The sequence below is a fragment of the Ipomoea nil genome, unplaced genomic scaffold, assembly GCF_001879475.1.
Source record: "Ipomoea nil cultivar Tokyo-kokei standard unplaced genomic scaffold, Asagao_1.1 scaffold1576, whole genome shotgun sequence".
Lineage (NCBI taxonomy): Eukaryota > Viridiplantae > Streptophyta > Magnoliopsida > Solanales > Convolvulaceae > Ipomoea > Ipomoea nil.
Window position 1 is genome coordinate 4,014,323 of NW_017618004.1, and position 21,064 is coordinate 4,035,386.

General features: G+C 36.1%; 3 protein-coding genes across 4 annotated transcripts; 2 read left to right on the forward strand and 1 right to left on the reverse strand.

Annotated features, from left to right (window-relative positions):
- The first annotated feature begins 2,107 nt into the window (after positions 1 to 2,107).
- LOC109190821 (uncharacterized protein At1g51745-like) lies at positions 2,108 to 5,890 on the forward strand. Of its 2 annotated transcripts, XM_019341448.1 has the most exons (4): positions 2,108 to 2,494; positions 2,686 to 3,515; positions 4,707 to 5,249; positions 5,280 to 5,890. In XM_019341448.1, the coding sequence occupies exons 1-4, from the start codon at positions 2,304 to 2,306 to the stop codon at positions 5,600 to 5,602; spliced, it is 1,887 nt and encodes a 628-aa protein (XP_019196993.1). In that variant the 5' UTR covers positions 2,108 to 2,303; the 3' UTR covers positions 5,603 to 5,890. The 2 variants fall into 2 exon arrangements, with proteins under 2 accessions (XP_019196993.1, XP_019196992.1); XM_019341447.1 differs by having other exon boundaries at positions 4,707 to 5,890.
- A 622-nt stretch (positions 5,891 to 6,512) lies between these two features.
- Positions 6,513 to 8,506, forward strand: LOC109190840 (60S ribosomal protein L28-1-like). Its single transcript, XM_019341471.1, has 4 exons — positions 6,513 to 6,680; positions 6,775 to 6,924; positions 7,212 to 7,372; positions 8,119 to 8,506. Exons 1-4 carry the CDS (start codon positions 6,539 to 6,541, stop codon positions 8,236 to 8,238), a joined length of 573 nt encoding a protein of 190 aa, XP_019197016.1. The 5' UTR covers positions 6,513 to 6,538; the 3' UTR covers positions 8,239 to 8,506.
- A 659-nt stretch (positions 8,507 to 9,165) lies between these two features.
- Positions 9,166 to 18,484, reverse strand: LOC109190686 (dentin sialophosphoprotein). The gene is made up of 12 exons (XM_019341249.1): positions 17,905 to 18,484; positions 16,944 to 17,170; positions 16,714 to 16,781; positions 16,479 to 16,544; positions 15,959 to 16,305; positions 15,694 to 15,762; positions 15,244 to 15,332; positions 12,477 to 14,603; positions 12,212 to 12,289; positions 11,960 to 12,071; positions 9,903 to 9,953; positions 9,166 to 9,751 (listed from the first exon to the last, which is right to left on the reverse strand). The coding sequence occupies exons 1-12, from the start codon at positions 18,280 to 18,282 to the stop codon at positions 9,701 to 9,703; spliced, it is 3,663 nt and encodes a 1,220-aa protein (XP_019196794.1). The 5' UTR covers positions 18,283 to 18,484; the 3' UTR covers positions 9,166 to 9,700.
- Positions 18,485 to 21,064: the final 2,580 nt, after the last annotated feature.

Consider the following 21,064-nt stretch of genomic DNA (forward strand, 5'->3'; position numbering starts at 1 on the left):
TCAGCATATTATCACTTAACCTGTAATGGTAATATATATTTCACTCAATAATTGTGTGTCTAATATACGCAAGGAACAAATAATAAACCAATAATCTTTAAGTGGTGCAAGTTCACTAATCAACTTACATGACTAATCATAATATATGCAAAGAACAAATAATAAACTAACAATCTTTCACGACATACAAAGTACGAAAAATCCAAACCACTACTATTAGTCTATTAATACTACAACAAGCATTTAAGCATTCATAATAAAAGTTTTTTAAAAAATGACTTTTAAAAGTTATTTTTTTGAATTTATAAACGGGCTTAAATTACACGAGAACATACCTACAAATTCATTACCCAAATAATGTAATCTAAAGTGAACTAATTTTACTTTCAAAGATTAACCCTTTTTTTTCAAGCTAAAAATAAATTATGGAGCATGGAGTTTTTTTTTTTTTTTTTTTTTTTCCCATTCTCTTCCATCGTCTGCACAGTTTCACAGCTCACACATTGGCATTGCATGCACTGTGTACTTTTAGTGTGAAACTCAAAAGAGAAGCCAAATAAAATCCATCTCTAAATTACGAAGACAATGAAAATAATAAAGATGATTACTTTCAGATGGGAGAAAAAAAAAAAAAATTGGTTTCATATATTTTTGCAAAATATGGGAAGTGTTGCAGAAAAACCCCCAATCTTCCCATAAATATATTTTCAGTTGTCATGATATCCCCTATATGTCTTTCTTTCCCAAGAACTTTTCATAAAAAATTATAGAATTTGTAGACTTTAAAATTATCATGTTTGGTAAATGGTGGATTCGTCACTTTAGTATTTTGACCTTAGTCAAAACGTTAAATAAAGCGTTTGATTATTCAGCGATTTGTTCCAAACCACTGTAAATGCAAACGTTACAATTTGCAATATTTGTCCTTAAGCATTTTGAAAAAAATGTTTTCATTTTCTCAAAACACCCATGTATTAAAAAAAAAATATTGTGGAACTATTTTGACTTCGTGAAATCGTGAAGGTAAGAATCAGTTTGGCTGGCTCATTGCTTACCTATCAACATATGCACAAGCTTTATGTTTAAAAGCTTCCAGGCTCATATATCAATTTTCCCACCGATGTAGAAAAAACGACAAAATTAAAAAGAACCGAACAATATTCTCCTTATGTTTTTTTTTTAAATTATTTAATTTTATTTCATTTATTAAATAATAATTATTATTATAAAATATATGTATACTCATCATTTTACATGTTAATAGCTAACTTAAATATTTAATTTTATCAAATATTTTTATTAATAGTTGATACAATTTACTGGTAAAATCCACTAAGGGTCCGTTTGGAAAGCAGGAAAATGACTTTGAGAAAATGTTTTCTAAAAAATGACTCATTTTCCGGAAAATATTTTCCTTTCTAGTGTTTGGCTGCACAACAGAAAACTGCCTTTGTGTGTTTGGTTCATTTTCCATAAAATGAGTAGGTAAATGAACAAAATTGTATACTTGATCATTTTGATTGTTATAATGCAAAGAGATATTTTGTTTGTCCTATAATCTTCAAATCTTCAAATCTATTTTAAAAATTCTAAACAATAAATTTATTAAAAAAATTTAAAAAAATAAAATTAGAGCAGTTTGCCGGAAACCAATATGGTTTCCCTGGTTTCTGGCTTGGTCCAAGTCGGAAACCATTACCGGCTGTGGGTTTTCGTACCCACAGCCGGAAATGGTTTCCGGTGATTGAGAAGATGGTGAATATCGCATTGGTCGTCTTTGTAGTTTCTGTGCGAATAAGGGGGCGTTCATGGTTTCACTGATCTTGTGCGAAGGAGGAGTTGGCAGTCTCATATGCGAAGAAGATGAAGCGGAAAATGACTTCCCCTCAAAAAAAAAGTAAGTCATTTTATGTAAAAATGACTCAATTTTCCATTGACCAAACTTCATTTTCCATTGACTTTAGTATTTTCCTCCTTTCCAAACACTAGAAACTCGGAAAATGATTTCTGAAAATCATTTTAATATAATTGGATATTTGCTAACCACGCCAAAACAAGGCCTACTTGTGGTTCCCCACCACCCCCCCCCCCCCTCCCCGGTGGTTTGACATGTGGTTTTAGATTTTCTTTCAAGTACTTATATTTTACTATTGCTTACGAAAAGGAACCTGCATTTTTCTCCAAAAAGCAGGCCGGCCAAGTTGTTTCGCTCCCGTGTGCTTTGAAATGTTCTGTTCATATTGAATTTTTGATGAATTTTAGTTTCTTCCATCAATCATCATACCATTAGTTGAATTAGAGTCATGGGAAGTTCTGGGGAGTGCAGAGCTAAACCCATTGACGTTCCGGCGAGCGGGTTGGTTTGGGTCCGCCGGCGAAATGGACAGTGGTGGCCGGGCCAAATTTTGTGCCCGGAAGAGTTGCCCGAGAGAAGTTCGGTTTCTGGGAGATCTGGAACTCCAGTTAAACTCCTTGGATTAAAGGATACATGTATGTAAGTGTTTTCCCTACCTTTTTGCTCTTTAATTCAATACAGTATTTTATCTGTTGTAATCCTTTATTTGATTTTCTTCTTCTTCTTTTTGTGTTGTCTGTTTTTCTTTTACAATTGTTTATTGGTTGCAATTATCATTTTTAGAATTGAAAAAACATTTGTGAGGAAGTTTGTACTGATGGATGTTTCAGAGACTGGCATAATCTTGAGAACTCTAAGCGAGTTAGGGCTTTTCGTTGTGGGGAGTATGATAAGTGCATTGAGAAAGCTTTGTTAGTTGCAGCTAGTGGTTCTAGGAAGGCAGTGAAATATAACCGCAGAGAAGATGCCATTCTTCATGCTCTTGAGATTGAAAGAAGTTTCCTTGGAAAAGCTAATCCCAGTTTTTCTTTGGGATTAGATAAGCAAAATGGAGGGCAAAATCTTATTGGAGAGTTACCTGCTTCGTCCCGAGAAGGAATTGAAAATGTGAATGGGGATTATAGTAGCTCTGAAGATAATTCACGTTCAAAACCTAAATTATCGCACTCTAGTGTATCCTTTGAGGGGACAAATTGTAGGGTGCGGGGGCAGCAAAAGACCCCAAATGATTCGGAAGATGATGGAATCGAAGGCACTCAACGTATGAAAGGTCTTGATGACCTGGGGATGGGGGTGGTGCAATCGGTGAAAAGAAAGAGATCTCAGGTGGTGCGCATTAATGAGTGTCTGAAAAAGAAAAGCCGCTGTCGTCCCTTGACAAAGGTTTTGCAGAGTACAGCCATGTTATCGGTTCCTATTATGTGTGAAGAAGTTCCTAGTCCTATTGGAGCAGCTCTTGACAAAGCCCTCGATGGCAAGGCGATGGTAATTAATAATAAATCAAACAGTGCAGGCGCATTATGTGAAAATGGAACATCATCTAATGCATCTGGGGACTCTTGTGGTAAATGCAAGCAGGAGAATGAGATATCAGAAACTTTGGAGTTTGCTGAGAGTGGTTATTCAAGGAGGTTGTTTGATGTTCCTTTCTTTGCGGAAGGTAATTATAACCATAAATGACACTTATAGTATTTTCCAATTATGTACCAAAAGAAAATACTTGGTTTGGTAGGACATTCACTTGTTTTGTATTTCACTTTTTGCTGTTATTTTAGAAAATTTTTGTTCCCTCTAAATTGGTTGTTTACCAAAATTCCCTTTACTAAATTTTGCTGAGGTATTCTTAACCTTCTCACGTGATAGTTTACCTCCGAGTATGTTGCAGTAACTTTTTACGAGATCTTTTTGGAAATGAGATGATGTTAGAGTAAAGAACAGGGAAAAAGAAGAGAAAGATAAAATGGTTTTATTGAATGGGAAAGAGGCACAGGGCTGTCACTAAGACACCCTCCAACAAGAGTTTCAGGCTCTTGTCCAGCTGCTACAGCTATAATAGAACTTAGAATAGATGGTTGGATGCCCTCTCTTCTAAGAGATAATCCCTATTTATAGTCTATTACTATATGTAAAATAAGGTAGGAGCATCAATTATTGATTACATGATTAGTCAATCCCTAATTATCCGCTCCATAAAATAAGCAAGGATTTACATAATCAGTCAATCCCTTATTCTATGCTTCCTTGAATTCTACCACTTGAATGACTATTTGATTACTTTCCTTTCCTGCTTGATTTGTATCAGATGACTGACCGTCTAAAAGTTGTTTGGCCATACCCACCCCCCCCCCCACCCCCCCTCCCTCCCTCCCTTTCTCTTTATTGATGGTTATATGTATAGAGTAATATAATATTTTGATTGATAGAATACTGTTTGTATAAATGATTCCCCTTTTCTGTTATTTGACTCGTTGGTGATGTCTTCAGATGTTTGAACATATTTACTCTTGATCTTTATTCGTATTAGTGAATATTTAGTATGAGGTGCACTTTTGTCTTGTTTTTATAGATTATATAAAACTAACTTTTCCCAGCTTTTTCAAAAAATTCTGTCCCTTTAGTTTCAATTGCATTATCAAATTCATCTTGTTCTCTGTCCTGTTTCTGTAACTGCTCATTTTGATGCTTTCTACATGACACTTATCCTTTACAGAGATTAGTATTTCTTATAAACCTCTTAATCAATTTCATGGAAAGATTATTTTCTACTAGAGTTTTATTGTTGTCCACTATGTGTGGCCGACCTTCATAGTATCTTGGTCATACTTATGCTGTGTGTTTGTTTCGCCATCAGGCTCATCCCCAATTGTACCCTGTGCTTCTCAGAAAGGTGAGTTCAGTGCTGGAGCACCATCTAGCGAAAGTGGTCAAGTTGAAACCATGTCTTGTGGAAGTGGTGAGCATAATGAGTCGGGTTGTACAAATTTAGGTAATGCAGATATCCTTGATAGTGGACCGAGGATGGGGAAGGAGACTTCGAAGTGGCAATCAAAAGGAAAAAGAAACTTTCGGACGGGTAACTTCATAGATTGGAGCAGGAATAGCCCTCACAAAGAATCTCAAATGAAGGGACCAACTGCTGATTTGCCTATTCCACGAAGGTCACTGCCTTATCGCCTGTCTCGTTTTGTGGTTAACCCTAAGTATGAATCACCCGATTTCTCTCTTAGGCACCACGTTATTGCTGATTCTTCATTGACTGATGTTAAAGTGGAGGTCAAGTCCTGCTACCGCACACGCCATATCCCTTACATTTCATTAATGAGCAAATTAAACGGCCAGCCTATCACGGGTCACCGGCTTGCTGTTGAAGTTTTAGACGATGGCTTCTGTGATCAACTGCTCGTGAGCGCTAGCAACTGTCACGACTTGGATGATGATTCTGCTCCAAAAGGTGTCGATATGGTCAACAAAACGAAACTAAGTTTTGGTGGTAGGCTTCAACCTCGCGCCTCATCAACTAAGTCATCAAAATCAAAGAAAGAAAGCATGCTCTCGAAGAAGGTTCGTAGGTTGTCTTCATTGACTGGTCCTCGCAAGCAAAATCGAGAGAAGAACCCCACAGTACAACAGCTTAGAGGCCCCACAATAGCATGCGTTCCTTTGAAAGTGGTGTTCAGTAGAATTAAAGCTGCGCTTAACAGTTCAATACGACCAGCCCACCGCCTTATCGCACCCAGCATTGGTTGAATCTTCTTTCTTGGATTGAGCTTAGGTTTTGTGTGAAAGTTTGGTTTGTAGGTGGCTTAGTATAGTATACCTGTTTCAAATGAAACATGGAGCTCTGTCCAGGTTGGGCTGCTTTTGCAGTGTACATAAAATTTAAGGTTAGGTACTTAGCTGAAGGTGTAAAGAACAGTGGATTTGATGTTGGGTTTTGGTGATGTTTTAACAACTCTGATGTTCTTTAGTTTTTGGAACTGAGTTTATATTTGCTTTCCCCTTCTCCATTATGTGGCCCTTTAGAACTATTGCAAATGGTTTTGAGTTCTATTCTTATCATAGTCCTCACCACTGGTGAAATTTGAATTTTATCCTATTATACTGGTCAAATATTACTTATTTTGTTGAATAAATTATCACATGTTCAATGAGAAAAGGGTAGTAAAATTTACATAGGGGAAAAAATAATATAAATAATCAATGAAGTAATTCTATTTTTTGTTCTAGATTTATAGGTAGCAGACTGGCACTCAACTTTGAGTCTTTTTTATCAGAATATTATCATTTGGTTTTAGTATTATTGTAGTATGACTATTTTTGGTCATCCATTTACAAAATAATTGAATTGACCAAAAAATATAAGGACATTTTGATATTTTTTTTAAATACAAAGTATGTTGATAAACTAAATTGTTTATGTTTATTTTTTTTAAAAAAAAAATCATAATTGAAGATCGAAATGTCATTGTATTTAATAGAATTTCAACGATTTTGTTGACGGATGACAAAAAATGATTATACCAAAATAATACTAAGATTAAATAATGATATTTTGATAAAAAAGACTCAAAGTGGACCAACATCTATAAATGTATGACTAAAAATTGAATTAAATCCATTGATTAGTTATATTAACCCGAACTCAACATTAACCCCGACCCGAGACTGGGTTGGGTTTCCCGAATGACCCGGGTCGGACCGTTTTCGCATAGGGTAGGGTTTAAAAACTCACTATATAAGCAATATTTTCTCGTCTCTCATTTTGACCCTTTCGCACTCTTAGTAGCATCGGAGCAAAACCCTAGCAGTCTCCTCTTCTCTATCGGTAAATTTTCACGGCCACTGTTATGTGTCTGTGTATTGTAACAAACGCTTGCTTTTTTCTGATTTGTTTTTTCTGTTGTTTGTTGAATTTGCAGAAATGGCTATAGTGCCGGGGCAGCTCGTGTGGGAGATCGTGAAGAAGAACAACTGTTTCTTAGTCAAGGAGTTCGGTAACGGCACCGCCGGTGTTGTCTTCAGCAAAGAGCCCAACAATCTCTTCAATCTTCACTCCTACAAGCACTCCGGTTAGTCAGAAACTTTGGTTTTAATTTTTATTGTTTCTTCCATTCTTCTGCTTGCATTTATGAAAGCTCAAATGTCGGTTTATTTTTGTTGCTTAGACAGTATAAACACGAAATAACTTGCGTTTCATAACAAATCAAGGATATCTGTAGGTTTTGAGATTGGAAATCGCATAGCTGTCTAGATTTACGTGCATTGAGCTTTGGTCTGTTTAATTGTATCAAAGTTTAATGCTTTCATACCCTTGCTAAAGTACTGTGGTCTGTTTGTTGTTGGCATTGGTTAACAGGATTGGCAAACAAGAAGACTGTGACCATTCAAGGGGGTAAAGATCAATCTGTGGTTCTTGCTACAACCAAGACCAAGAAGCAGAACAAGCCTGCTAAGTTGCATAACAAGTCTGTCATGAAGAAGGAGTTCCGCCGCATGGCCAAGGCTGTTACCAATCAGGTATGTGTTAGACCTTGCTCCAAGTTGATAGTACACATCTTAAGATGTTTCTATGAATTATTTAATTGCTTGTTCCATAAGTATAAGAGAGGCAGCTATTGGCCCCAATCTGATGTGGTTAAATTTTAAAAATGCCTGTAAAGTTACTCCCATATTTAGATTAGATAATTCATGTTGGGGGTGTTTGGTAAATGGCTGTTAGCCGATTGGGTAAGTAGGTTTGACTAGTTGATAACATTTGTTTATTGTAGAAAAGTGTTTGGTAAATTAACTCGTAGCTGTTAGCTGATTACATATAAAATGACTTTCTCAAAAAGCTTATCAAAAAAGCTACTTTGAGTAGCTTTTTGAATTTTAGCATTTTGGAACAATTAGTTGTTACAAAAAAGCTAATTAATCAAACACTCATATTGATTTTTAACCAAGTCAAACAACTAATAGTAATCAAATAAGTCAAAATTGGTTGATAGGCTAACTATTGGTTGTTGTGTATATTGAAGTGATGTATATTGTAGGATTTTATCTCTCCCCTTCTATAGCTGTTGATTTTAACTCTATTCAGATCATTGCATAATTTGTCTCACACACATCAATGAAAAAATTGTGAGCATGGACTCCTACAATGTAATGAATTTTTTATTGAAATCAAAATATCTAGTCTTTATTGAAATTGATTATTGTTTTACCATTAAAGCTAAATGGAGCTCCCATATTGTTCTCTTCTAATAGCATACTATCAAATGCAGGTTGCTGACAACTATTACAGACCAGACTTGAAGAAGGCAGCTCTTGCAAGGTTGAGTGCTGTAAACAGAAGCCTTAAGGTTGCAAAATCTGGTGTGAAGAAGAGGAATAGGCAGGCTTAAGCAGTGCAGTATTTCCTTGTTGTCTCTACATCATCCTGATTTCCAGTTTTTTTATTTTGCTTGTCTTTTCTCTTTAATTTCTTGGATGTTGAGACACTTTTTATTTATCAGTTTTTGGACAAAAATTGCATTGTAGCTGAGCTGATACTTAGTGTCTATTTTTATTGAGTTGTTGCACCAGAAAGTTGCCGTTGTGCCCATTAACTATAATTGTATTTCAACTATCAGATCTTGTTAACCATATGGAACGAGTCATGTTTGATGCATTGATTAATGAAGTGACAAATGCAACTTACCGCAGGCCAAACTCCAGCTGAGTTGAGTTAGTCAGATAGCTGATTTGCTCATCATAAATTTCTAAATTTGACTTATCGTAGAAGTTGTTTGTTAGTCTTTTTGGTTTGAGTTAGGTAGCGATGTGTAGTATAAACTTGGGCAATTCAATTTGGTGGCTGATTAAGTTGCATTCTAAATGGGTGGTCAAAATTCAATTCGGTGGCTGATTAAGTTGCATTCTAAGTGGGTGATCATAGGTTGATGGGAGCTTAGATTATTTAGATTGAAAATACTTGAGAATGAGTATTTTAAAAAAAGAAAAAAAAAAGTTGCAGTTGAGTAATCAGGATGTAATGTCTAGATGAAGGGCATTATGGCTATATAATATATACCCAAGGGCCCTCTATACCTTGGCCTGAAAAAGTATTTGGAAAAATGTAAATAACGTTGACTTAAACTCAGCAGACAGACTTTAATCTTTAACCTTAATTTCTTTTCTGAAATACTATACTGCCTTCCGTTAGTTAGTAGTGTTGATTTTGTTAGTAGTGAGGAACTAAGTTTGGACACAATCTCCCAACCTTGTGGGACTCATCAACAACCTCAATACAATCGAAGCAGTAATGGGCACGTATCTTTGGAACCAGCTCCTTCATGTTCTCCAAGTATCTAGTAAATCAATAACTACTTACAAGTTCACCCAAACCATTTGTAGGATCATCACATGCATGAGTTACAGTGTGATGAAAAACCTAAAAGAAATGCACCTGGATGGGTGCAGGTGTCAACACAAAAAACAGCTCCCAGTAATCTACAGGAAAAAAAAAAAAAAGGAAGAAAAAAATGAGTTGAAACAGAAATTTTACTTTCCAATTTCTATTTACATCCAATTATGTCATTACTACCAACCCACTATTTCTGCCGCTTCCCTCGTATACTGCTCTAAACTCTTCAAAATTGAGCACTGGATCACTCGACCAAACCACAGCATTTTTGTCGCTACTGGGCACAAGGATATTGGAGCTCCATGTGAATGGACCATCAGAGACCGCATTTCTCACCGACAAGAAGACTGTCATATGCGCTCAAATCATCAAAATTAAATGGCAATATCCAGAGCAATTCTCTCCATGAGACACCAAAGGGTAAGTATTCAAATAGGCGAAACCAGGGAGAAATCAGGTTGTCAATTTTTGGCATATGAAGCAGCAAATTCTGTCATCATCTGCTTCAAATGCTGCAAACCAAGATGCTATTTTTAGAATTTGGGCATATATGCATTATGCTTACAAAGAATTAAATAATATCTAGTTCTAAATATCTGGAAATGTAAATAAGATAGAGCTAAGGCTCAAAAGTTAGTAGTAAGAGATGGATTATATCATCACCTTCAGTTCTTCATGAAGCACAACAAATATTTTCTTGAGTCGTTTATGCCTCTGCACCAGCATTGTATTTTCATGTCAGTAGATTGCACTAGATAGTTTGCACCATTCATCAGTATAATAAAGCAATCTATCTTCATGTTATATTAACAGATGAAAATTGGAAAGCAAATAATTATATCCAGCAAAACATCACCCATAAAGTATTATCCAGACTATTTGAAATTGGTGGTCCATAGGGTGGCTATAAGCCACCACCTGCCAGTGAGGCATAAAGAACAAGAGAATGAACATGTATTACAATAGAATAGAATGTATTGGATTGTATGAAGTATTATAATACCAAAAATATCACTTTTGCAAATACACATATATGTGTCAATGTGTGTGTGCAGACTCTTGTAATTTTATTAATTTATCTATTCCTTAAATCAACCAGAAATTAGAACAGGATTCCTTCTGTAATCCTAAATCTATTCCCTCTGAGAAACAAACATGGAATATAATTCCTATTCTATTCGTTATAGAACAGCATTCCTATGTCCTAAATTTTCATTCCGTGAACCAAACATGTTGTAGGACCCCTAAAGTTACTAGGAAACTAAAGTATCAAATACCTAATACTTATAAGACTCTTGTGTTTAGGTGGCTGCCCTAACATCAAATCAGGAAAACACACAACTATTTTAAGCTCCCCCTCATGTTGGAGCATATGAAATATGTCAAACTTGCATAGAAAAATGACAAATCTTGCACGTCCAACTTGCATAAAAATTATCAACAAAGGTCTCCAGTAAATTTGACGCAAATCCTAATTATTGAAGGCTCAATGATCTAATAAAAATGCAGTGAACAGTTTATTCATGAAACTAAAAATAGAAGCTAGACCAAATGCAAAAACTGGAAATTGAAGTGAAGCCAGGACTGAAACAAGAACTCTAGTTGGGGTTGTTGATGGAAACTAAAACTGGTACTTCAGGAAGGAATAGGACACTAGTTAGTTTGAGAAAAAGCAGTTCTTTTAATTAATTAATTTTTTTTTTTAAACATGAAGAAGAAATAACCAAACAAGACTTCTTCAGTGTGTAGTTATTTTATGAGGAAAAGCATATCGTAGAGGAAAGAGCCAGAAAAGAAGAAAAAAAAAAAAAACTTCTTTGGAGCTGTGGTCACTTTATAGAATAAGCAGAAAGAACTGGTAAAGCTACCCCAGCACAGAATTGACATGAAACTTGCAACAATTCAATGCTCCATCTCTTGTGAAACTTCAGAAAAATCTGATGATATTTGGAACACGAATACCAAAAATTGGAACGAGCTTAAAAGTGGAAAAGAACAGCAAAATTTCTGATAAAAACTGTTTGGGAGCTTTTTAAGTGGACAGTTACCTCCCTGAAAATCTGCTAAGAAGCCATATATTAGTGGGCTATGGTACTGCATTAGAAATTATGAAATGGTGGTCTGGCAGGTGGCAAAGTGTCACCATCTATTGGTGAGGCATAAGCAACAGGAGAATGAAACAAGCATAGGAGAAAAACATTTATATATGTACTCCAATAGACTTCAACATATTAAAATTCTAAAAAGAATTACAATATTGAGAGCTAATTAGGGGGGATATGATAGGGAAACTAGAAATCCTTCATCTCTAGGATTCCTAAAGTACTAGGAAAGTAAAATAATTAAGTTCCTCATAATTTTAAGATTCCAAACTTGAGTTTAGGCAGCCAACCTAACCTTAATCTAGGAACACACTTAACTATTCTAACACAATCAAACATAAAACCTAAACATTTTGACAAAATAATTATACTAACTGGCAATTGGACAAGGAACCTAAAGGTTCTGCAAGTGGGTTATGAATTTTATGCTTCATGTCTTAAAACAAGAACATCTCCAACTTCTTTAATAAATGGTGAATTGATTAAATAGCTGAAATAGTTTAGATGTAAATATAATGGATTTCACATCTATACGAATTGTATAGGAAAATAATGCAACAAAATCCAAATCCACCACAATTGCAATGAAAGCATTCAAAAACTGAAAATTGAACTTACTTCTCCACATTGACGATAAGAATCTTTCAACTGTTCCAAAATGACATAGTATCTCTCCAAGTCCCTTCCTTTACAAACCTCCAGGTCCTTTCCAAGTTTACTGAACTTAATCCTAAAGCATTCCAGTAATAAGATGTGACAGTTAGCTGAATTGCATCAAGAAAATAAACCCAAAGCACTATATCAAACAATTTGTAAAGAAATTTCCATCTGAAAGCTTTAGCAAGCATATGTATTTGAACTTCAGGATACCTGTCAGACTCTAAGGTTTTGTTTAGTGAGCAATAACTTTCATACTTTTCTAAATACTCCTGCACATACTCTTTATACCTGTAGAGAGAGATGTAGTGATATATGAGCTGAGTTTAAACATAAGAATTTCATGATCACTGAAAAAAACACAACATACGTTACTCAAGGTTGAACACAAGATAAAAAGTCAAATCAAGAATATAGATTGCCTAAGTGATTAAAAATGTAGAGAAATTTATCTGTAGTATTAGATGGATATACTTACTGGGAGAAATCCTTTATTGGGCCCTTGAACTCTGGCTCTTTCTTTTCATACTTGTAGTATGAACAACTAATCTCATCTGGAGAAGATTCCTTCCGCTTCTGGTCATCATTACTCCCTGTCAAAGAAGCATCCTTTCGCCTGCCATTTTGGTCAGCAACTAAATTAGCTTTCTGCATGTTGCTTTCCTTAGTAGAAATATGCCCACCTCCCCGTTTTGCCTCATGCCGTTTTGCTGCTCCACCAGGCAATTTTTTGCGATTATCTCCATAAACCTCTGGGCTCCCTCCAGCTTCATTCTGTCTGTTTTTACTACTTGCTTCTGCTGCTTTGTTAAGGTATCCAACTTCATTCTGATCAACTCTGAAATGGTTCTGTTGAGACACAGGTTGCTGAGATTTTTGTTGAGGTCTTGTACAATCTTCAGGGTAAGGTTCCAGGGTCTTCCTCTTAAATAAGCCATCTGGAGTACCACCTGCAATGTTTGAATGAGGTGGAGATGCTTTTTTTGAGCCTGCTACAATCTTATTAGCCCCTTTTCCTTTACTTGTGTCTACATTCCAGTGGTCTGAACTTGTTGGTTTGTTCTCTCCTTTGAAGGAACTTCTTCTCTCACTCTGTTTTTGCAATGCAGGTGTTTCCTCAGGCATGAAATCACGAACTTCACCTAACTCCAAGTCTGAAAGTTCTCTTTGAAGTCTCTTATTTTGCCCGTTCATTACAGATCTTCCCACATTACTTGTGTTATTTTCCTTTGGAGAACATCCAGGGTCTAAATTATCACACCTCCGGTACTGGGGATCAATGGATGTTTGATGCCATTCCCCTGTACCTTCTTTGGAAATTTTCGTTGCTCTTTGTTCATCAAGAATCCCATCTTCATGAACTGAATCTTTACTAAATTTATCTCTCTGTGAGGGGAAACCATCATTCAATGAAAAGCTACTTTCAGAGTACTTAGCACCGCGGCTCAATATATTTCCATATTTGACTGGTTTTTCTGCTGTGGCAGCAGCTTTTCCCTGTCCAGAGAATTCGACAGGTCTTTGATCTGGCTGATGAAAATCGGAAAGAGAGTTTCCAGAAAAGGCTTGGTTGTAGCCTTTTTGTGAAGAAAAATCAGAAGTACCTTCTCTACCCATTCTATTAGCCATTGGCACATCAACACCCTTGGAAGAGAATTCAAGGGGCCTATCAGGAGATGAATATTGAGAACCCTCAGCAAAAACTGGGTTCCTACCAGAACTCTGCTGTTGGTTTATGCTTCCAGTCTTTGACCTTTTAGTACGATCAGGTTTATCATCGAACTGCTTTACATCAGAAACTCTTTTAGACTTACTTTTAGGTGCTCTGAAGCTATCTGATTGCTCATGCTTGAAACCTGTTTTTGTCATGCTTTCTGTTCCACTATACATTGCTGCTTGGACTTGGCTTTCTTGGTTCTCATTTTGATCAGATGAAGGTACAGTCTCTTCCGTTCGTTGTTTGCCTTCCTTCACAGGTACCTTATCAGTAATGGTCTTTTCCAAGCCACGTTCACCAACTTGTAAGTGGTTCTCAATTTCCACAGTATCAATAACATCAACATCAACATCAACATGTTCCATTTCATCAATCCCAAACTGACCATGCTCAATATCTTGAGTTCCTGATGGAATGGGAGATTTTGATAACCCAGGTTCAGAAGCTTGCAGTTTATCTTTTTCCTCTCGGTCATCATCACTACTCATGATATCCACTTCCACATCAGATGGCTCCTTACTGTTGGAAGAGGCATCACTTTCACTATCACTGCTACTCCCGCTCACACTTCTACTGCCCCGAGGACTACTTTTGTTTTGACTTCCACTGTCACTGCTATCACTTTCACTATCACTTCCACTATCACTAGAGCTATCTGCTGGCTCTAAATTGTGGTCGGAGACCTTTTTCTCACCAGAATAGTCAGGTGATTGCTCAAGTATATCAACTGCTTCTAAGGCATTAGATGCTTCTTCAGTTTTAGAATTCAACTGTGCTTGCCCTTCCAACTCATTGGTATTAATTCTCATGGAAAAGCTGGGTTGTGAAGATGGGAACTCGTCATGTTTATTGGGGGCAGGTGGTGTGTGACAATTCTCTTCAGGAGAGCTGGAGAGCAAAAAGCAAAATATTAGAGCCAGTAAGTGCTGCATCAAACAAAAAGCCTAATTACTATAAAGAGCAGAAGACTCTATATAAATAGTTTCAATCTTTGCAAGCGATGAAGCGAACATTCTTCAGTAGCCTGGGCTATGTTAAGAAGCATTGAGCATGGAATAGCTATCCTTGTGCTAAAACTATGAGTCTAATGTCACAAGGAATCCATGAAATTAAAAAGAAATATATAGGATAAACAATAAACATAGTAGTGCTCAAGGAATTCTGACAACTCACTGATGCGGAAGCACCTAATGCTTTAAGACAAACCTCTGCATATCTAGTATCTTATAGATAGATCAAAATGTCAAGATGACTGTACTGAAGAAATGCAAACAAGTTATGCAGTCCCTTTGCAATGCCAACTTCTTTGTTCTTAGATGTTATTTTACTATGGTCTAGTAACTTGTCATCCTAACACCTAAACTTTCACAGAAGCACACTAACCTATTGCCATAATAACTAAATTCTTACAGCCCTACATGCATTCGTTTCGTCTTTGATTTAAGCAATTTTATGCACTAAACTTCAAGTAATAAAGGAAATATGTGAATTTGATAATCTGGAAAAGCAAGAACATATTGGTAATTACCTTCCACTTTCAGCCATAGGTGTCTTGAAGCTTTCCATCTCCACTCCTGGTTTTAGAAAATATCTACCTGGAGCCTGAAAATTTGCAATCTGCCATGCAAAATGCACAAGAGAATGAAAGTTAAAAGATACTGCATAAATCTCACAAAAAATTAGTAACGATAAGAAAACCAGTAGTTAACAAGAACAATTAATCTAACCCTTTTACTTTATCTTTAATGTCTCTTTTCCCAGTAGAGAATTATGGTGGAAGCCCAAAATATAAGAGAACCAACCATTGTTCTATGACTTCCATCTATAGCTCCTTTTTCTCTCCTTCAATTTTCTATCTAAAGTGTAATGGTCAACTTGAAATTCTTTTGCGTGGCTTAGGGTTGCTTAACTAAATTTTCTATTACTCCCTCTTTTACAGTAATTAAAGGCTTAAAACCAAAAAACCTCCATTACTTGCCTTTTTAAGGATTGGCTCAATTTGTCTTGCTGAGTTTGGAAAAACATCTCCAACAGCTTTCTCCAAGGCCTAAGAATTCAGAAGAAATCATATAAAAACCTGATGCATTGACAGAGATTGAATGAATTCATATATGCACTAACAAATTCAGCAAGAATTATATGCCAAGAAATGAACACTGGAAAAGTAAAGAAGAATTACTAGATCCGATTCCCACAACAACTAAACTAAACTAACACATCTAAAATCCATTTTACTCGCATACCTTAAGGCTCATTCCATTTGATTGGTTTTCCACAAGGGCAGAAATCAACAAGCTACGTAGATTGGAAGGCTTGCAATCCGTACTCCTTTTGCACCCGGGCATATTTTGTGCCCCAATACTGTTCACATGGTTTGGTGGAATTTCTTTGTCGGAGCTAGCAGTTTTATTCATGGGTTGAGTGGGAACTTCTTCCACAGTTGTCTGGCTTTTCTGGAGACCACTCCCAAATGGAGATGCTGGGTTACCAGATGGATGAAATGGAGAAGATAAAGGTGAAGTGGAAGGCCTTCCCTTTGAAGGAGTTATTGTGGATAAACTGGATTTATAAGGAGGTCTAGAAGAGCCACCTACAGTTAGTGCAAGGTATGAAACATGAACATGTAAAAGGAAAACAAATAAAAGATTTAGAATCAAATTTAAAGACCAAATGGTCTTGAAATTAACATATTTTTGAATGGGATATTACGGAAAAATAAAATCTATTGAGAAAACACTAAATTGAATATTGATCAGAAAATACCTGGTGGTGGATCAGCTTTCCTTTTCTTGAGAGGAGGTTGCTTGAAACCTGCTCTCCATGGATTACCTGAAAATATAAAGTAGGTCTTTTAGATTGCCAATGCTACAAGCCTACAAGTGTAATCAGAAAGACATTTATCTTACATGCAGTGACACACTTCACCTCAGCAAGGGCAAAGAAAAACATAGAAATCAGAAAGCATTCAGATGCTGAAAAAGTAGAAACAAAAGAGTACCTTCAACAGCAGCCATTGCCTTCACTTGACTCTTTGTAGATGGATTTCCATGGTCTAAAACGATGGCTCTATTTTCAGAGGATTTTAACAGAGTAAGGATAAAAGTATGTAGCAAATATAATCAAAGTAGATTCTAATGTTATTTCAAAATTCATTGATGGATCACTGACTGTGCAAACACCAATTACATAGATACAAATAATCCCAATTTTAATAAAAAGAGAGCATACTTGCGCGATTTAGACTTCCTCTCAGCTTCCTCAGATAGCATTTTCACATGATTTTTAGTTGATTCATCCAAAACGCGCTGTACATTCAGCTTTCTCCAAGCGCTACCTGATTCTACTAGCAGGCCATTTCCATCTTCACCACTTTGCTGCTCTTCATATATGTCACAGAGGTCTCCCCCATCTCGTGACCATGTGAATCTAAAGTCCTTACTGCCCACATTAATAACCTGATAAAAAAAAGCCTATCTTAATGCCATGACCAATTTAAAATAAGCAGCCCAAAACTATGCTAGCATCTAAGCAGTTGACAAAAACCCTTGACGCAGCAAAATCCAAGAGTATGTCTCAACAGATGGAAATTCATAGTTTTCCAGACCCCAAGCAACCTCAGGTAGGAAATGAACTGATCAAAACTTTTCATGAGAAAAGCTTCTTCTAAAAAAATTGTTCTCTAATTCCTTAGAGGAAATTGGTGTAAAACTGTAAAATTTAAAATCCAATGCTTCCAGCAATCATATTGGGTATCAGTCTTGACTCCATAAAATCTTGCCCCAGTCTGACTTAATGTAGATGAACCTCCAATGGATCAAATTAGTCAAGAGCAGTTTGAACCTAAAAATGCCAAGTTTCTCCTTCCCAACAAGTGGGGTAAGTCTGGAATCCCACATGGGAGAAGCAATTTCTTTAATGGAGCAGGAATGAACATTTTGAAAGCTAAATGAAGTTTGTAGTTCCACTTATTTATCAGTGTTAGTTTAAAATATACTGTATTATCTTCCCGTATGAATACACTACCCATAGGAACACATGAATTCAACTGGCTGACATCTAGATGCCACAAACTTTTTGGCTTCTCCAAATGCAGCATGCTCCACAAAGCGAAATTCCAAGTTTAAATTTCAACATCAGAATAAAATCATAATCCAGAGAATAAAAAAGGCAAATTAATTCAAATACTCACGTTTCCGATACAATTATTAGCATTTGCATCAAATTTGATCTGCGCCATGCCCCCCTCATCCTCCACGCGCTTGATCTCCTCCACGAGGCCCGGCGCCAGCCGAATTATCATTGCGAAGTCCAAAGGATTTTTAGTAACGAGGTTAAAACTCTCCTCTACCGCATTGGAAGGAGCAGATGAATTGGGGGCAGAAGAGATGCCGCCACGGTTGCGGGGACCAGCGGCTCCACTGCCGCCTGACAGGCGGCCTCCGGAGACACCAGAAGACCTCTGAATAGGAGGCGTGTGAAATGATGAGTGGATGTTGCGCTTGCCGGCGCCGTTGCCACGGCCTCCTCCGCCGCCACCGCGGCCATGCTTCCCGGCGCCTCCGTACATTATATTTTGGTTCCAAATTAGGCCCTCTGGGCGGCAACAAGTATTGCGGTGCAGTACGCGGAAACTCTGTAACGGAGAAGCGATTGACGAGAGGGAATCGAGCCTTGAGAATTGAGATACAGCTGTGACAGGGTCCAGGGAGAAGGGGAAGACCAGACGAAGAACACAGCAATTTGGGTTTTTTTTTTTTTTTGAGATTTTTTTTTTTTTTTTTATTTAGCCCCTAATTTATTTTTTAATTTTCTTCGTAATTATATCTTCACTAAGCAAATACGCAAGGGCATTCTGGGTATTTCATTTTTCTAAGCATATTTTATCACAAATTATAAATATTTCTGACTGTCTTCTGTCTGGTCCATTAGCCCATAGAAATAAATATTGTTTTATTATTCAAAACTACAAGGGTGACAAATTGCTTCACTTGTTATACCATGGACGGGCAAATTATGTGGTGTAATTGTGTGCACCATTACAAAAATGGTGTCGTTTTGAGCATTCGACTTAAAAAATAATAATTTATTTTTTATTGTCATTAACGACGTTATGTTGTGCTATATATCTAGAATTAATGAATTATATATCCATAATTAATGAAATATATATCCACATCGGTTACTAGTACTATGTTTTGCTTATGGCAGTTCGCTGCGTCTGTGTATTCAAAATGAATGAACTATATATTCATAATTAATGAACGATAAATTCAGAATTAATGAACTATATATCTAGAAGAGTTTTTTGCACTTTTGGTCCCATAGTTATGGTGTCACTAACAACTTTGATCCACGACTATGACTTTCTTAGCAAATTTGGTCATTCCGGTGGCCGGTGTATTTTATGTTCAATTTTTGCCAGAAAATTGTACTCACCATTTTAATATGGGTAATATTGTATTTTTCATCTCACAAACTAATGACATAAATAAATTAATTAATTAAACACAGTCAGTGGTACGATGATTGAAATTAAAAGACACCCAATTTCAATTCCACTTTCAGTTTCACCCTCCTCGCTAAACGCCAAAATTTTTTAGCTGTTTATTTATTTATTTATGTCATTAGTTTGTGAGATGGAAAAGACAATATTACCCATGTTAAAATGGGGAGTAAATTTTTCGGGCAAAAATTGAACGGAAAATGCACCGGAAGGACCAACTTTGCTAAGAAAGTCATAGTCGTGGACCAATTCTACAAGTTTTAAAAGTCGTGGGACCAAAAGTGCAAAAAACTCATATCCAGAATTAATGAACTATATATTCAGAATTAGTGAACTATGTATCCATAATTAATGAACTATATATCCAGAATTAGTGAACTATATATCCACACCGAAAATGGTTGAAACCCCGTCGATTGGAGTTAAAAAAAAAATAATAATAAAATTGGTGGAGTTAAACGGTGCCACTAACGACACCGTTACTCCACCATAGTGAAACGACGCCGTTCGCAGCCGTGGTGCACAAGGTTGCACAGCATAACGATTGCCATGGACCAGGGTCCGTGTCTAAAATACACAATTTACATGCTTAATGTTCACAATTTACCCTTTTATAAAATTGTGAAATTCAATATATAAATTGTGTATTTTAGACTCAGGTTAATATTGCAATGTTCACCTTGGTCCACAGAATAATTTACCAAGCTGCTTCCTAGCTGAATAAAGTTTTTTATTATATGCTCCGTACAACATGTTTATTTTTTACATTTATTCAATTTAAAAATAAATAATAGAGAATAAAAATTGAATAAACAAAAAACAAGATAGTTGAAGTAAACATATCTCTTTTTTTTTTTGAATGTTACTGGCCCTAATACAGTGTAGTATTACACAAAGAACCAATAACGTCTCCACTAAGGCTTGAACTCATCATCTTTTCAAATGGAAGTCCAACCCGGATACCATTAGACCACATAGTCTTGGTAACATATCTCATTTATAACAACATAGATGTAAATTTTTTTAATAATTATTACTTTACAAAATTTATTGAATAATTGGGTTCAATAATTAGTTTTTAACAATTTTAATTGTTACATTAAATTGTTACTAATTTAAAGCAGAGATGATGTTAGACTCCAATTGCAAAGTTCTACCTATAACTATTTTAAATAAAGTATTTACCAATATTCTAAGGATTAAATCAAATAAATATTATTTTACTATTTAAAGATTAGTAAGTATTAGAAAAAAAATAAAGATATAATCCAAGCTCTATTTTTTTTTTCATAATTTATAAATGGTACATTTTATAGCATGAGTTTAACTATTTTTACCATTACAAGCAACTCTCCCTTTTTTTTTTTTTTGGGGGGTGATGAATGAGGGCTGGAGGGATATACCACGTCTACATATCTATTGTCTAATATGGACTTTGTACAATACACAAAACTTTCTATTTCATTGAATGAATTTGATCCACCTGCCATCTTTCTTTAAAGGAAAAATGATCAATAAGCCATTGAATTTACTCAAAAGTACGATTAAGCCTTTAAACTCTAAAAAAGTGCAATTAAATACTCAAACGATAATTCTGACGATAAAAAATTTTCGGCGTCTTTTAAAAAGATCGACAACCGTCACTGGTCATCTTCTTCGCTGGAAAAGACGACCAATGGTCCCATTCTCCATTGGAGAAGGGGACTAGACGGTGATCTTCTCCATGGAGGAGACGACCGGTCTGGTCGTCTCCTCCATGGAAGAGATGACTAGATCTGGTCGCCTTCTCCATGGGAGAACTCCATGGAGAAGACGACTGGGCTAGTCGAATTCTCCATGGAGAAGA

What these genes read in the sequence shown, in the direction of transcription:
- LOC109190821 (XM_019341447.1), top strand. Translation starts at nt 2,304, where the DNA reads ATGGGAAGTTCTGGGGAGTGCAGAGCTAAACCCATTGACGTTCCGGCG. An exon ending in GGATTAAAGGATACATGTAT is followed by an intron (nt 2,495 to 2,685) that starts GTAAGTGTTTTC and finishes TGGATGTTTCAG; the next exon opens with AGACTGGCATAATCTTGAGA. An exon ending in TGTTCCTTTCTTTGCGGAAG is followed by an intron (nt 3,516 to 4,706) that starts GTAATTATAACC and finishes TTTCGCCATCAG; the next exon opens with GCTCATCCCCAATTGTACCC.
- LOC109190840 (XM_019341471.1), top strand. Translation starts at nt 6,539, where the DNA reads ATGACCCGGGTCGGACCGTTTTCGCATAGGGTAGGGTTTAAAAACTCA. An exon ending in TCACTCCTACAAGCACTCCG is followed by an intron (nt 6,925 to 7,211) that starts GTTAGTCAGAAA and finishes ATTGGTTAACAG; the next exon opens with GATTGGCAAACAAGAAGACT. An exon ending in CCAAGGCTGTTACCAATCAG is followed by an intron (nt 7,373 to 8,118) that starts GTATGTGTTAGA and finishes TATCAAATGCAG; the next exon opens with GTTGCTGACAACTATTACAG.
- LOC109190686 (XM_019341249.1), bottom strand. Translation starts at nt 18,282, where the DNA reads ATGTACGGAGGCGCCGGGAAGCATGGCCGCGGTGGCGGCGGAGGAGGC. An exon ending in CTAATAATTGTATCGGAAAC is followed by an intron (nt 17,171 to 17,904) that starts GTGAGTATTTGA and finishes TTTTTTTATCAG; the next exon opens with GTTATTAATGTGGGCAGTAA. An exon ending in GGCAATGGCTGCTGTTGAAG is followed by an intron (nt 16,545 to 16,713) that starts GTACTCTTTTGT and finishes TTATATTTTCAG; the next exon opens with GTAATCCATGGAGAGCAGGT.